This window comes from Chenopodium album, chromosome 15, assembly GCF_948465745.1.
Source record: "Chenopodium album chromosome 15, dcCheAlbu1.1, whole genome shotgun sequence".
NCBI classification, from domain to species: Eukaryota; Viridiplantae; Streptophyta; class Magnoliopsida; order Caryophyllales; family Amaranthaceae; genus Chenopodium; species Chenopodium album.
In genome coordinates this window covers 15,282,178-15,299,421 of record NC_137848.1, presented here as the reverse complement: position 1 = coordinate 15,299,421, position 17,244 = coordinate 15,282,178, and the positions used below count along the sequence as shown (strand labels likewise).

Sequence of the window (17,244 nt, the reverse complement as noted above, 5' to 3'; positions counted from 1 at the left end):
ATTATGGTCCAAGTGTTTTGAAGCCGGATCATGCAGCACGCTCATCGCTGGTATAGAATAAGCTTGTGAGTCAAAGCATCAAAAGAGGAGACAAGTCTGAGTCCTTTGAGGAGCACTCTTGCTTATTGACTACGAGCAAAGTTGATGAACAATCAGGGCTTATGAGTTATGACGACCAAGTAAGTTGAGGCTAGCACAAGTGGGTCTAACAATGAGATTTACCTGTTTCACCTATGTCAAAACAGTCCTGGACCATGACATTTTAGTAGATGATGACTAACATTGGCTTGATATTTTAGTAGATGAGCCAATAGTGATCTATGATCTATCAGTAACTAAGTCACCTGGGAGCTGCTTCATTTATCTAAAAACATGCATAAAATTTGAAAATATGGAGTGCATAATAATAACTTGCCAACCAATTTGATACCAAACAAAAAATTTGAATGGAAGCCTTGAAGAAATCATCACCTACTAGTTCACTGGAAAAGAAAAAAAAAAAAAGCCGATACTATACACCTCTCCCTATTTAATACTCGTAGAAAGGTAATAAAAGATAGCTATGGTACAAAGATTAGTTAATCTCAATATGAGTAAACATGTACTCCCTTCAAATAAAAATAAAAATACAATGTGGTCATGGCTGCACAACTACCCTACATGAAGATGAAACTCGTACAATTCTACTAGAAACTAGCAGGCACCTTCTATAAAATTTCAGGTGCAGCAAAAAGAAAGAAAGAAAGATGAGCGTTATCTCTCACTTTCTACTATGAGCTTTGCCGCTGCACCCATGGTATTCATCCCACCAGTCGTGAGCAATGCAAAAGCAATGTCCTCTTCATTCCAGTGAATCAGTCCTTCACTCAATCTCATCAATACATTCACGTCCATTTCCACCACCCAATTTGGTGTGCACCCTACCATCAAGTTTATGAACCTCGAAACATAGGCTTTCCATACAACTGAATCACAACCCAAAGAGATCTTACCATCCAAAGCACTTGCTAGAAATTCCAAGTATTGCCCAAGAATTCTAGGGCGTCGTTTGGATGCAGGTGATGATGAGTCAACACCCCAAGCAAAGGCTCCACACAGGACTGCAAAATACGCCAATGCATGACCTCTAAACGTTGAAACTATTTCTTCTGATTCTTCTTGTGCAGATCTCTGAACTGATATGAACCAAGAAGGTAGAGTTTCTTTTAATAGACACTGAACCAAGCACTGTCCCCCAGATAACCACAGAAGTGTAGCAGCAAGAGAAGCTGCCAGTTTCACTTTAGTCATTACCACATCGAGTGAGACCTGCCCGTATATTGGTCCCATTTTTGTCCTTTTAAGTTTCTTTCTTGATTGCTTAGATATCCCAGCACCTACTATCTCTCGAACAGACTGCATTAAGAGAAATATTATTTCCTCTGCCAAATACATGATCTCTCTAACAGAGCGATATACACGCAAGTATAGAATTCCTGGAGCAACAGGAGATATCCCCCCATTGAAATGAGACCCAAATCCATGGCCAAGAAGGGCAGCAACCCCACCTCTGCTTGAAGAAGGGTTGGTGCTCAGACCAAGTGTGGTAGTAAAGCAACTCCGGAGAAGCTGAACCACAGCATTGTTGTCATGGAGGAAGACGGTACGTGATGCCGAGAAGACAAGGAAATCACTCCAACGTTTTGCCTTTTGTGTCCACAAAGAAGCCACAATAGGCATGCATGGCCATGGGCAGTCAGCTGCAAGGGACTCAAGGGCTGGTCCTGCCAGATTGAGGAAACGCTGCGATACTTTGTCAAGTTTATAGGTTATAGTGAGGCTCAAAAATGCAGCCAACGGCAGAGGAAGAGTAGCTGGAGAATTTACTGCTGTAACAAAAGCATATATTTATTACTAGATTAATTTGAGGAAAATATATGGGGATCATAATAACTGCGACTCATATGAAATAACTCCAAAAAACAGAGAAAGCTGCAAAACATTCTAGAGCAAGCAATTCTAACCAACCATTGAGATGATTATTAATTGAAGTTGCTAAGCGTTAAAACTGGCAAACATGTATGAGAAATTTAAACCGAAGCAAAGTAACAACTGTGTCCAGGGATGCAAACATGGTCTATGAAGCATCTCTACCCTTTCTTACAAGTTATAATTACATCATTAATACCTTTGAAATCACCTGAGTGGGGAAAATTCAGGAGACAACTCTGACATTACAATCACAGAAACATTCCTAAATTCTTTGGTGTAAATTCACATGCAATTTTTAAATTTCAGAATTTGTTTCCAGTTGCCACAGAACACAAGCCAACCAAAACCACCCCATTTTGAAATAAATGTTCACAACCTATATTATCTTGGATGTCAAATTGTCAAGGGACAAAATTTAGATACCAAATCAGCATATACTAACAATGGATAGCTTTTAAAGTTGCCAAGGATGGGAATGCTATAATTATATTACCTACAGCAAGGCTGGGAACATCAACCCCAGTTGCAGCAAGTATATTCTTGATTTGTTCCTCAACATTAGATAAATTTGCCGCAGGGCTTGGCCAATCTGTTCCATTCATAAGAGCCGGTTTCCATATTCCCCGAGTCACTTCAGCAGAAAAGTAACTCACTATTGTTGCCAAAGATGCAGGAAGAAAATCAGCAAGATCTTTAAGACCTACATTAAGAAAAAATTATCAGATTTATGTCATCATTGCACAAAACCACAAAATCCAATATTATTGTAGAATACCTGTGTTACAAATTACACACAAGAAAATTGAAGGAGTTGGATCGGAGTAAATGTGTATATACAATTACTTGAAAAAAGACGCTTCTTATACATTTTCCGCATAGAAATATTACATGTGAAACTGTAAAGACATTCACTAGTATCACAGAGGATGAATGAAACAGGATTTACCTGTAGCTAGCTCACGAGGAGTGACCTGTCCATGAGCACAGGCACTTAAGGCTGCATCAACAACATAGGGAACAGCTTCCAGAATATCCCAAGCAGGCAACTGGGGTCTTAAAGAGCTGTCTTCACTAGCAGGCCCAGAAGAATTACTACTTCCAGAAGCTGCAGAAGACTGAACTCCTCTTTTGATCTTTCTGAAAATCATATTTAAAAGTACCTCAACAATCTGATGCACAGGACTTTCAGGAATTAGACCAGAGAGAGGTGCAGCAATGCATGCTTGGTGCTGACGATACCAGACTTTCAATTTTGGAAAGGAATCAACGAATATGGGTTTTGGGCATGATGCACTAAAAACAGCTGAAAGTCTTCTTTTGTTACGATCCTTGAGGACATATCCTGCAGATGAAAGGAGAGCGTTCCGCACTAATAAGAGGTACTCCGGAGTAAGTTGAGACCCAACTGGAGGTACATCTCCCACACCATAGTCAAGAGGCGGATGATTGAACCGCCAGAGCTTCAAAAGGAGAGCAAAGGCATTTGAAAAAACAGCATGAGCGGAAATTTCTTCCTCATTGACTGTCCATGAAACATTAGGAACACATGATCCAAAAACTTCACAGATTGTCATTAATGATGCAGCAAGTTGAGGCACCTGCAAAGAAGCAGAAGACTAAATGAATACTGACAAATTCTCTATCTCAACCTATTTTTTTCATGAATTTTTCACAAGTACAGTTGAAAACAAAATAGTCATGCCCCAAACAATCGACACTGTTTAAAGCAAGCACTTGCTTCAAAAAATTAGTTCATACTTGTAGAATTTTATATCTACCACAACAAAAAGTATTCCAGTCAACAATCCTAAAAGTCCCTTCTTTACATGTTTGCAAAAACATAAAGCAAATTCTGCCAGCAAATAAAAATCATTCTTGTTTAAAAAAACTGTCAACTTGCTCCAGTGCTCAGCAGTTTATTTGCTCATTCAGTTCAAACTACTCCCTCCATTCATTTTTTTATCTTCCTACTTTCCGTTTTGATATGTTCTTTATTTATCTTCCTACTTTACTTTATTCCTTTTATGGTAATAAAAATACTCACTTTTTCACCTCTTTAACCCACCACATGGTCCACATTTTATTATACAAAAACACAAAGTTTTACATGTGGCTGGCCACACCGTGCTGCCAGCCACAATATTAAAAAAGAAAAAAAAATCATTTTCTTCTCTTCTCTCCCTCCTCTTTCTCTCTCCTCTTTTCTTCTTCTAAGTTGGGGTTACTTCTTTCTCTCTCTCCTCTTTCTCTCTCTTTTCTTTTTCTCCAGAATTTGAATTTTTTGATGAAGAGATAATCGTTGAATTGTTGATGAGAAGTTGAGTTCGAGTTTTCAAGGTCGGAGCTCCTCAAGTCCTCGTCATTGTCGCCGGAAAACAATTTAAAGGGTTTTAAGGCCAAATTCGGCCATAAAAACTCTAGATCTAGAGTTTTCATGGTCGAATTTGGCCTTTTTAGCCATATTTGAAGTGAAATTCGAATCCATTGTTAATTTTAAAGGTATTTGTTCGATTTAATTTTTTTTTTTTCACGATTTGGTTGTGGGTTCGGTGTATGGTGGTGGTGGCATGGCGTATTGGGGGTGGGGCTAGTGGCGTATTGGGGGTGGTGGTGGGTCAAGGGTTACTAGGTCGGGGGTTACTTAAGGGGTTACTAGATGGGTAGGTCGGGGGTTACTTAAGGGGTTACTTAAAGGGTTACTTAAGTGGGGTTACTTGAAGGGGTTACTGAGAGGTTACTTGAAAGGTTACTTAAGTGGGGTTACTTGAGGGGTTAGTGGAGGAGTTACTTAAGTGGGGTTACTTGAGGGATTACTTTAGGGGTTACTGACGTGGCAACTTTCCGCACTGTGTGGGTGGCCGCACCAAAAACGCGCTGATACAAAAATACTAATGTCTCTACACAATTTTCTCTTTCCTTCCCAAAAAGTCAAAAAAGGGCCCACTTTCCACTAATTCTCACTTATTCATGTTCCAAATTGTTAAAGTAAATCAAAGATTAACAAAATAAAGAACGGGGGGAGTGCCTCCGTTCCTAGAAGTTCAATTTGCACACAAATTAAGGCAATGGGAGAGAGAGGGTCAATGTGGTGTGTGTAAGAAAAAAGTGGAAGAGTAACAGATAGTACAAAGGTGTATATATTGAGGGGTAAGGGAGGTAAGGTAGTAAATGGGGTTTGTTAAAAATAGAATAACACAAGAGTGTAAAGAAATTTCAGAACAGACTAAACGAAAAGCGAAAAGAACTTTCAGAAATGAAGGTAGTATTTACTAATAACTCCTAAAAGAATATAATAATGTGAACTTATTAGATAAGGTGTCCAAAGAAGCTATACAAATTCAACAAGACAGAAAGAGAGTCAAAGCCCAGCATACCAAGCCATGTAACGAGAAGATCTGGACACAGTCAACTGGTGCTATTCCAACCAAGAGCACAAAAAGCATTGGTGCATATGCTATAAGATGGCTGTCATTACCCAGAAAATCAGCAGGAACTGGAGGAGACAGTAACCTAGTTATAAAAGAAACACTATGCTCCTGCAAGATAAGGCATCAAATGTATCAATAAATCAATGTTCACTCATAAAATGCCGGCACTAGTTTAAAGTTGGAATGTCTAATTTATTACCTGCACATTCCATCCCCGAAGTAAGGATGCCCCACAAAGAATTGTGGCTGCGTAAATCTTTTCATCCTCTGATCCGCTCATTGCAAGCTCAAATACTTTCTCCAGCTCTGCTAAACTTCCATCAAGTGCATGAGCTTAAATTCAGTTGCTTTACCCTCAGTTAATTTACTAAATAGAATATCTTTTACACCTGACTTCAGAAAAATACATGTAGCAAGAGGCCAAGTATGAAATATAATGAAAAAGAGATTTATAATTCATACTCTTGTAATCTCTTAAATAGACCCGATTCACATTAATTTATTGTGGACCACTAATATTAGGGTCACTCTATGCTTACATGTTGTTAAAAGTCTTTATATTAATAAAAAGGTCACTAAGTCAAAATAAAGGTTATTATGTTAATTTGTAAGTCATTGTGTTATAATAAAGGCCATAAGATATTAATATATATTATAATGAGAGTTTTAATATACTAGTCAATATACATAATAAAAATCACTATACTAAAATTAGGTTCATTATGTTCAACATAACGTCAGCGGGTTAGTTCCTCCATCTTTTTTAGTTGCATCACTTTAGTTTTCACAGACTCCTAGGCAATTTTTGGAGTAGAGAGAGGTAGACAGAAAAAACAAATAGGGCCCATGTGATAGGACAGAGATAGAGAGAATTTATTCAGTAAAAAGGAAAGTGATGCATCTACATTGAAGATTCCTTAATTAGAAAGTGATGCATCTAAAAGAAAACGAAGAAAGTATTATTGTTAATCAGGTCACACAAACTTTAATAAAGCTCACTATCTTAAAATTAGAGTCACTATATTTAACATAACGTCGGTTGGCAAATTATTATTTGTGTCGCGACAAAGAGAATTCAACTCAGTTAAGAACCATTCCGAAATTCTGAATCTCTATCCCACGTCCCACCCTTCACACTATATTAAAAGGCGCATACAATCTTCCACGACAATATCAAAAATTTACAAACTCCACAGAAAACAAGTAGGAATTGATAAATCCATAGAAGCTTTAGAAATAATCTGGAGGAAGACTTCTCAGGTAATTCTTAGCATACCTTGAAGCTGGAGCAGCAACCATAGAATTGATCATCACAGGTCTAAGTGGAGCTCCCTGCATAAATGATGACCAACCAGGCACTTGAGAAGGAATACGACTAGGAAATTGATTTATTTGACCATTCACATAGCCTGGCCAAAAATATGCCGATGTATCAAGAAGATTCCTAGCTATGCAAGCTTCAACTATTAAGTGTCGCATATTCCCAGCTGCAAGTGAGGATTAATAAACAGATCAAAAACAGGCAGTAAGATCAGCAACAACCATGCAAACTTTCACAAGTGTCATCAGCAAAGCATACGCACAAAGTAACTAATCTGGTTATTTCTGATGCTGACACTAATAAATTATGTATCTGCTGCTGTTTGGGTGTAATTTGAAGCAAGTATTTGTGCCTCCCACCCATCTTTTTAATATGAGCTTCATTAACACTTGGTTAATCTATTTAAGTAAAGGATGGACAAAAAATATCAGACATCCTTATCAATTAAGTTTGTCCAATCACGTAACTTAGAATTAGATATTCAATAGAATGCTTTACTAAACAAAGACGCGCAATCATAAACAAAACTTTTAAGTAAACAAAAAACTGGAAAAACTTAATTACCCTAACCTTTTCCCCTTTCCATCTTTCTCAGAGAAAAACAGCAAAGTTGATAATGTCCAATACTGTTACTCCAAGGTCAAACAATTTGAAGTTTGACTGAACTTGAGGTGGGGGAGCAGAATTTCGCCCACCTCAGTTCCCTGATGAATAATGATCACAGGAACCAGGCCCGTAGATAGGGGTGTGCAAAGAGTGCAAAGGCACATGGCCCCCAAAATTAGGGGCCCAAATGTTAATGACTGGATTTTCTTTTCTTTAATTATTCTGAATCAATTAACTTATGACTTTCTCTCCCCCTCCCCCCCCTCTAACTAAAGTATCATAAATCCTAATTCCTAAAATCACGCTCAATTATAATTCCCAATTTCCCAAACCAATTCGACTTTCTTAGTCAATGATTTCTTCATTCTTTAAATCTCTAAGTTTTCATTGTCTACCTTAAATTTAACATTTATTTTTCTCTTTTTTTCATGTAAAGATGTCAAATTTGGGAATAAAAAAAAATTCTCTTTATTACGACTAATCTACATTAGTATCCGGTATGAATGATTAAAATTCCAATTATCTGAATCAGAAAAAAGAAATTGGCACATGGAAATTCAATTGCATGAAACATGAATTGGCAAATCTGATAAATTCTACTATCTTGATTCACTGTTGTTACTGATTCATTTTGCCGTTGCCGCTCAATTTCACTTCACCTCTGTAAGGTAAAGCTTAGTATTTCATTTATTTATTTATTATTTTTTTAGAAGTTTAATTACTTTGATTTCTTAATAGATTATTTTGCTTCAAAGAGCTTTAGAGGGATAACACTTTTTAAATAGAAAGTTGATGAATATATAGTTTAAGTTGTATTGGCTATTGAGTTACTATTACAATTTGTGATTATCAATATGAAGTAAAATAGCATAATTGGAATATATTCCATACTTTGTATATTGTTTATCAAATTGTAGCTTACAAAATTATTAAATTGTTGATGAAGGGCCTACATTATTATTTTGCACAGGGCCCCCAAAATCTCCGAGATGGCCCTGACAGGAACCATAATCGCTCCACCCAGGTTGGCTAGTTGGAATCCACCCCCCCCCCCCCCCCCGGTTCCCCACCTTCCAAACGCAGAAATTATCACATTACCTTCCACTTTATTCTGAAGGCTATTTAATTCTTGAGCTTACATTGTTTTCTTTTCCCATATGAGTGGAATACTGTACACCAAGTATACAGCTATTAAATTATTACAAAACTTGTAGTTCCCCCTTCAAATCTTTCTTGAGAAGAGCAGCAAAGTCGATAATATACAACACTCTATTTCAACACTCTATTCCACCTAAATTACTGGAGTTTGGTCATTATAATACCATAGATAAATGGGACATAGTGCATCTGTAAGAATTGTAACACAACAGAGCTACAGAATCAGTTAATCAAAAGTAAAAATTAGGAAATATGGGACTATGGGCGGAATTCCTATTGCCTTGAAGACGCTGAATGAAAGCAACGACAAAAAGTAATGATAAATATAAAAGATTATAACACTAAAGAGGCAGGCGACAAAAAATCACACAGGCACACAGCAAAATAGGAAGATTGTCACTAAATTCTGGCAGTTTTGCTTACAATAGATGATGGTCAAGCAAAGAAAAATATAGGGATTTCATTAAACTAATGAGGCAGACGACTAAGAACCACAGAGGCAGACAGAAAAATCGGAAGACTGACACTAGAACTTGACAGTTCCGCTTACAGTAGAAAAACACTTTGGCAGTCAAGCACAGAACATAATCATTCTTTTTCATTAAATTAGAAAAATTCAGAAACTTTGTAATTCAATCCTGATAAATACTTACCGCAGTTAGGTGGTAGATCATCCACATTAATGCACTCAAAGTATCCACCAGAGACATCAATGCCTGAAATAATCATCATTGCTTTTGCAGCAGCCAAATTGGCAGAAGGAACAACAGATTGAGGAGGGGACAGCAAAGACTGATAATCGCCAAGTATCTGCAAACAGGAAACCAAATCTTTGCGACGGGTGTAGGGATCACATCTTCTATTCCAATTATTGGTTAAACCACTTTCTGATTCATCGAGTGGATTTTCCTCTTCGTCTATGAGATCAGCAACCACTAAAGGAGTGATCGACAACAAAACACACATCCGGGTGTCAAGGCGAGGAACTGGCCCTTCCATTGGATCCCTTTCCTTAAAAATTCAAGACAGATCAAGAATGTGAGCTGTACCATTTATATTTCAACCAAAATAAAAGACAAAATAACAAAAACAAATTTAGTCTGTCTCTTGTGTAACGCGTTACACACGCAACATATTCCCTTTTGGGATGTTTCACTATTACATGCATCATTTCCTTCAATGGAAAGTTTATTTTGGTGAAATCAATTCACTAAACAATATATAAGTAGAGACTACTCGACTTTTGTACCTTTGTTGTGCACACTCTCTTTTAATCAAATGTCTTTCTCCACTCAACTGATTAGCGTGCAAAATAAATGATGCAAGTATTCGGAAACGGTTATAGTATTATTTAGGGAGTTCGCTATCAAAATATTAAGAAAACTCAACAACTCAACTCATAAGCCGATTACCAATATTAGATACAAGTTTTGGGCTGAAGGGAAACTTCACTCAGCCATGGCTTAAAAAATTTAATATAAAAGACGGATAATAATCATTTTCAATGGAGATGAAAGATTCATCATTTTTAGGCTTCAGATTATAACAGAATGAATCAAAAAGGCATAGTATTGGGTTTCAGTTCAAGGTATAAATGCAACAGCCACTCTAATATTGCTGGAGTGTGGCTGGAACTCTTCAGCACCCACCCTCCCCCACCCCCCCCCCCCCCCCCCCAAAAACCCCTACCAGCCCACTCCCTACAGGATGGCTTTTTTAAAAATTAGGAATATAAGTGGAAAACATTAATGATGAAATAATTAAATCAATAAATGCATGACATTCTAAACAAAACAGCATCCTTATGAAAGATGGTTTGGAGTGACAGGGAACCAGATGGTCAGATGTCTTACGACTCTTACCCTTTGAACGAAACGTAGAGCACCAATCCACAAGGCTAGAAAGGTATCATACCAGGAGGTATTGTTAATCGCTTGAAGGGACTTCACCAAACCTGTCGAAAAATGTGTCATTAACTTGTCATCCTCTTCATAACAAACTCAACATATAACATATCTTGCAGTTCTAATGTCGACTGTACCAGTAATGATCTCAACCGCACTTGTTGCTGTAACTTGAGATCCATCCATGACATCCTCCAAAATTATATCAAGTGGAAGCCACAAACCCAAATGGCAAGTTTCTTGACCATGAACAGGAGAAGCCAGTGATATGAAATCCAAATCACCAGAAAACTCTTCCGACTTTTTGTATTTCCAGGATGAAAGTTTGCGAGCATCAGAAGTCAATTCTAAAAGCATTTTGGGACTTAAAATCTTTGGATTCCTTAACGTTGATGAGTTAGTTGCAAGCAACTCTAATCTTTCAGTAAAAGCTGCCCATTGTTTTGGCCTGAAGCAGGAAAAGACAAAAGGTATCGAGCATCTTTAGCATAACTAAATGTAATAAAGCTTCATAACGGCAATTAATTCTGGGTTCCATGGTTACATAACTGGTACATCAAAACCGATCCAGCACAAAAGCATGAGGTAGGCAAACAAAATCATATGGAGGTTTAGCATCAAGCTGAGTTGCCTTTATGTCCAACATACATCTGAGACTCCATGCTATTACAGTAAACAGTTCATAATTAAATGTTGAATGGAGTTTTGAGGGATTTTTGTGCATTATATTTATTTATTTTTTGGCCAGGGGTTGGGGTGGTTGGTTGATCGAAACTAGGAAGTGAAAATGGTGTTCTTTCAAAGGCACTAACAAGTGCTGCCAATGAAACATAGATTGAGATTAATTAAAACTAATGAGATTGGAACTAGGCAGTGAATAATTGAATATAGAGTTCAATCAAAGGTGCTAAGAAGTGCTGCCAATAAATCAGAGTGTAATCAATAAAATGTACTAGCAATTAATGACTAAAATGAAACAATTCTTGCAAATTCAGCCATCAAAATATAACAAGCCAGCATAATACGGACGATTCTAAGAGATGAAAATGAAGATTTTGACTAAGAAACAATATGAATGGGAAAATTGAAGCAGCAATAAAAAGGAAGATGGAATTTGCATGAACAATGAAATTTTTTATTTTGAAAAAAAAAAATTAGTACAAACTTTCGAGAGGCTTGTTCTCTTCTAACCAACCTTCTAGAGGCCGGAGCTCTTCAAAGTTTTTTTCACTCTCTAACAATATTAAACATCCCCTTTCCTTATGCATACTCTCTCTATGACTATTAACAGAATCATATTTGACTACCCATAATGGCCCTCCTAAGATCGGTTCATCACACACAACTGACCAAAATATTCTATTTGTTTGACAAAACTTGCACCAGTAAAAAGCGAGGTGTAATCATAGTTGGTGCAATCACTTTAATGTTGTTTTTTAGGGAAGGGTGACAAAAGAGTGGAAGAAGGGGGAATACTTAATAGCTCAACTTGTAGTCTAACTGACCAGAAGAAAAAACAAGAGGAGCTTCCCTTTAAGGGTTTTACCAATATAAAATAGACTTCTAAACAAAAATTTAAGACTTACATGTTATGGCGAACCAAGCAAATCATTCTAAAGGTAACTCCATTTTTAAAAAATTGTCCAATCATCTCAAAGGCCATCTCAGTATTCATTCTTCTCAATTTGTCAAGTTGTTCAAACTTCTTCTCATCATAATTATCATAAGGATCAATATCCATCCCTTGAGTAGTAATAGCCCAGAAAGATTTCTTCTCTGTGGTAAGTTCCAGTAACCCCTCGTCATCTAGTAATGCATCAAGCAGCTGCCACATGATAGTAAACACAAATTCAACCAATAGAACATTTGGTTCACTTGCTCGTGAACCAAATATCTGAGAAAGACATAAGACATGCTCAATTGACATCATGACTCTGCAAGAAGAAAGAAAATGAGATTAAGGTCTTAAGACAAAAAAGGATATGTAACAATAAATAATCATTACAATTAAGCATAATCCACACAATGAAAGAGAAAGTCGAACAATACACGGAAAGCACCAATAAAAAAAAATAAAAATAAAAAAAAAAAAAGAGTGAAGAAAGTGGGTCATTTGAAACAAGTAAAATAAGATATTTAAGTTCTATATAGATCATAATTCAAGTGCCGCACAGCTTAATCTAAAGGAGATAATAATCCAATAATAGCCATGATAAAGGTCTGCAGCTCTGCTATTTGCCTATCAGGATTATCACTAATTTCTTCTCCTTAACAGTTTAGATCTTTCAGCACACAAGAAGTGACCACACATTATTTTTACAAAGTTCACATTAAGGTTGAAACTCTAAATTTACGGGAAAAGGGCTAGAATCCAAATCAGCCCACCCCATTTAGTGTTTCTAATCCAAAATTATAAATATTAGACTAGTAAAGCCCCTTTTCTGAGAAAAACAAAAGGAAGAAAGAGGATCAAAGGTAGCTGTAACAGCAATAACAATAACACCAGCATGCATAAAAAGGATTATTTCAGCAAATATACGGGTAAGCATCAGTAACTACTTATACCACCCAGTGAATCACACTTCTCAGACAAATAGGTCTGTAAACTTGACATCTTGAGAACTAAATAAAGCTAAATCAATTTAATTAACCCATAGAATCCCCATATTGTGCCATCATAAGCAGAAAAACCTGTGACACCAAAGTGACTAAAAGAACAAGAAATACTTATATACAGGTACCTTCTTTACATATGACCACTCCAAGATTCAGAAGCTAATAAGATCTTTGCAAATAACAATTAATTACCAGCAAAATGCATAGCTGAACAGAAAGCTGTAGTAGATGATTTAATATGGACAGAGAACTGAAATGTTATCTAAACAACAGTAATCTAAGGGAGGGAAGACAGCTCTTAGGAAATGTTAGTGTCATGAGCTTTGAACGTGAAGAATCTTAGATACATTTTGTCATTTTGATATATACAAAGCAGCAATGACATATTCCAAGCAAAGAGAGCTAGTTCTGCACATAGTAAACACACACAACCCAGTCCTACCTCAAAGTAACCTGTAAAAGCTTATCTAACGAACTGTTAGCATAAGTTTTCCCAGCCAATTATAAACACCATAGACTTTCTTTTTCAATCCATTCAGAATTCATCCAATATGTACTCAACATTATTTGTGCACAATTCACTTAAAACTGTCATGAAACACAAAAACTGAAAGCAGCACAAAACTAGATCATGAGTTGAAGACAAAGGTTATGAGTGATACAGACCCCGGCCTCTTAACGCATCTAAATTTAGAACTTACTTTCCAAAATTAGGCACACTGATCTGAGACTTCAACTTAAAAGCATATCTCTTCAAAAATTCCATGTAAAGCCTATATCCAGTGGGTCGAGAATGTCGACAAGGAATGACCCTGTGGAGAAAGGAAATTCAAGCAAAGCATGAGTATAAAACAAGCTCAACATGCAATGACAAAGAAGGGATGAGAAAATCAGGTAACAATCTAGATTCTAAGATCAGGGAATTGTTAGATATCAGAATAACAGGAAAGACCACAAAAGTAAAGTGATTGAAGTCGGAAATGCCACAATCATTATTATATGGGGCAGCTAACTGCAATGCATATCAAAAGCTAGAAGAATCTAACCATAACTTAGCAACAAATTAGCCTTCAAAAGAGAAGTTAACATGGTAGAAAATTTTAGAGGGGAGGCTAAAAGTGAATAAGAAAAGTAGTCCATCTAATCATGCAGTTTAGTAAAAGTAGAACAGAAGAGCTTTAAGTCAACAGCTTGTCAAAAACAGTACTAAGAAACATCATTGATATAGAATTATCAACATGAGCAAAAGTACAATTACTTTATTTTGAATCAAAGTAAGCAGCGCTCATGCAAATATCCCAACCAGTTTTATGTCAATTTTTTTTTAGTAAAGGTTCTCTGATGAAAAATGAAATACCAAATTTCCCACTGAAGAAATTATTGCTGGGATAGTCAGACAAGATCAACCCATACTCGTGCAATTCAGAATAGGGCTAAGACTTCAATATGATGTTGGTTTTTGTGTTGGAGAGAATGATACCAACACTTTCCTAGATGTAGTGAGTAAACCATGGGATTTTTCATTGTGATATGTATGAATCCAAGGAAAATACAGTTTTTCGTGTTAATTCCAGGACTACTGCAAAGCTATAGATTTTCACAACCTAACATATCATTTCCTCGTTCTTTCAATATTCTCTAAGACTCTGATCCCCTAATAAGACACGTCATCTGATTCAAATCCTCATTTGTTTCCGAACACATAGAGAACATCAATACACTTTATGCAACACCCCTCATAAAAACCAGCAGCTTGAGTAAACTTTAGGCAAAAAATTAACCACAATCCAACATTTGAGTAGTTTGCTGCAAATGTTAGACCTGCTGTGCAGTCTTGCAGAACCCAGGGATTATCACTGTAATGCATGCCTCAATTTTTTCCATCAAAACAAATGAAATAGAAACAAACAAAAGGACAAAATGACAAGATTAACTATACAAGATCAAAAAGCAGAAAATCTCAGACAAATTCAAACATTGAGTAACCGATCTAAGATAATGACACATAGATTTGCAAAAACCATCAAACATAAAGAAACTTCAATCACCAACCAATCATCTAATTTCAAGAGAACACGTCCACATAAACCGAAATTTCCAAGTTCATCTCCTAGTACTAAAAAAAAGAGTTGATTCCGGGTTATAACCGGAAAATGTTTGGTTGACACTGAGAATTACCAACCTTTGTGAGAGGTCATAAAACATTATTTTAATACAATTATGGCTAATCACAGTATGAGAGTCGCTAACTCTTAGAGTCAATGTAACATTAATCAATACGAAAATTCAAAGTTTAATCCAAATTACCAATGATGATTATACAAACATCATGATGCAAAAAAACACCCTCAAATTTCTACAAATGTAAAATAACCCACAACATAAAAAGGACAAAATAAATGCAAAATTCAGATCAAATCAACAAAAACCAATCAAATAACAATCAACAAATATTAAAAATTTATCAACAATGCAAAACAACAGAAATAAAATGACCCAGAACAACAAACAAACCTAGTTGAAAGGAGAGAAAGAACAAGCAAAGGAGGAACCATGTTCAACATTAGGGCTTTTTCTAGAAACTTCCAAGCAGAAGGAACGTTGTTGTCCCAAAAAATGTAGGACACCATAGTATGTGAAAGTTCAATAGAAGGCAAAGAAACATTTACAGAATTCAAATTAGAGGAAATTTGAATTGCCCACAAAAAAGGGTCGGTACCCTTATGTTGGGCAGTTTTGGTAAGCTCAAGGACAGTGTCCCAAATGCTGTTCTTGTGTGTTGAAATCGCCATTGAAGAGGAGAAGAGAGAGAGAAAAAGGGAGCCCAAAAATGGGAGGGAAGAGGTTTGTTATGCTAACTTTGTTGTGGTTTGTTAGCCTATTATTTTTGGATGTTTTTGGTGAGTATTAGACCAACAAATTTAAAAAATTACTTGTATGAATGGAAGTCAAAGTAACTTTTCCACTTTGGTAATTTGATAATTTCGATGGAAGTGTAGGACATTAGGACATGAGATTATTATTATTATTATTATAAAATGAAGCTAGAGTTGAAACTTTTAGAGTTGGAAGTAAATGAGTAATTATTCTTGTTACTTGTTAGTGAGTAGGAATGGCAATGAATTCGTATCCGACCCAGATTCATGAATCCATATCCGTGGAAATGGATATGGATCTTTAAAATTTAGACCCGGCGGATCCGGATTCTGTGCTAAAAAACGAATCTGGATACAGGTCTAATTAAAATACCCGTATCCAGATCCGTTTACCCGTTTTTAATAAATTTTTATTTTAAAATTGTAGGCTCAACCCACAACATGTTATAATGAGACTTTTTGTTTCATTATTGTTCATACTAATTTCAAGAAAGAGTGGAGCTCCTTTAGTGCTCACTGTTCTTCACATGTTGATTTATTTTTTTTGTTATTTTTTTTATCTTATCAGTATAATTGTTGTTATAACTTGGGGTTAGTTTGTACTTGAACTCGTTAGTTATATTTTTTAAAAAAAACACTTAGTTTGTTATTAAAATAAGTGAAAGGTGCAATATTCGTTTTGGATCCGTTTTGGACCCGGATCCGTAGGATCCAACGGATATGGATATAGATCCCACTTTTTCATACCCGGCGGATCCGGATCGGATCTGGATCCAGGGTATAAAAACGGATATGGATTTGGATCCAGTTGGATTCAGTCCAGATCCGACCCGTTGTCATCCCTATTAGTGAGTGTTATGTGTTAGACTTGTCAAATGATGTCTTGATTTATCAGTAATTAGGGCATCTAACGGACTAACGCGTGTGTCATTGCTAGTCATGTTTAGATAGTTCTTTCGGTTTGTCATAACTTTAGTTGTTAATAGTATTAATGAGGGAAAATATGTAAACAGATATTGTTAATAGTATAAATGCTTGCACAATATTATTAAAAGTTATTAAAAAATAAAAAAATAAAAAAAAAAGGTAAAAATTAATATTATTGTGAGCAATAAGTAAATAAACATTTTGGAGGGTATATTATTCAAATATAAAGTACAGTACTATTTATAAAAGTTATATCAAACATTTTAAAAGGTATGGATACTTGAACATTTAACTAGTGCAAATGTGCAATGTATTAACGCTAGTATACATTCAGATGTATAATAATTTTTGAAAATTGCAATCCTAATAATTACAGACTATATTAGAAGTTAAGACATTATTAAACAAAATGGTCTGCAGATAAATAAGGTAAAAAA

General features: G+C 36.0%; 1 protein-coding gene across 2 annotated transcripts; it reads right to left on the bottom strand.

The window, feature by feature from the left end:
* Positions 1-397: 397 nt before the first annotated feature.
* On the bottom strand, positions 398-15,883 carry LOC145583004 (mediator of RNA polymerase II transcription subunit 33A-like). Of its 2 annotated transcripts, none has more exons than XM_081640103.1 (12): positions 15,519-15,883; positions 13,706-13,816; positions 11,975-12,322; positions 10,526-10,836; positions 10,347-10,438; positions 9,138-9,495; positions 6,676-6,886; positions 5,599-5,713; positions 5,346-5,507; positions 2,918-3,569; positions 2,465-2,671; positions 398-1,868 (listed from the first exon to the last, which is right to left on the bottom strand). In XM_081640103.1, the coding sequence occupies exons 1-12, from the start codon at positions 15,794-15,796 to the stop codon at positions 754-756; spliced, it is 3,960 nt and encodes a 1,319-aa protein (XP_081496229.1). In that variant the 5' UTR covers positions 15,797-15,883; the 3' UTR covers positions 398-753. The 2 variants fall into 2 exon arrangements, with proteins under 2 accessions (XP_081496229.1, XP_081496230.1); XM_081640104.1 differs by having other exon boundaries at positions 398-1,865.
* Positions 15,884-17,244: the final 1,361 nt, after the last annotated feature.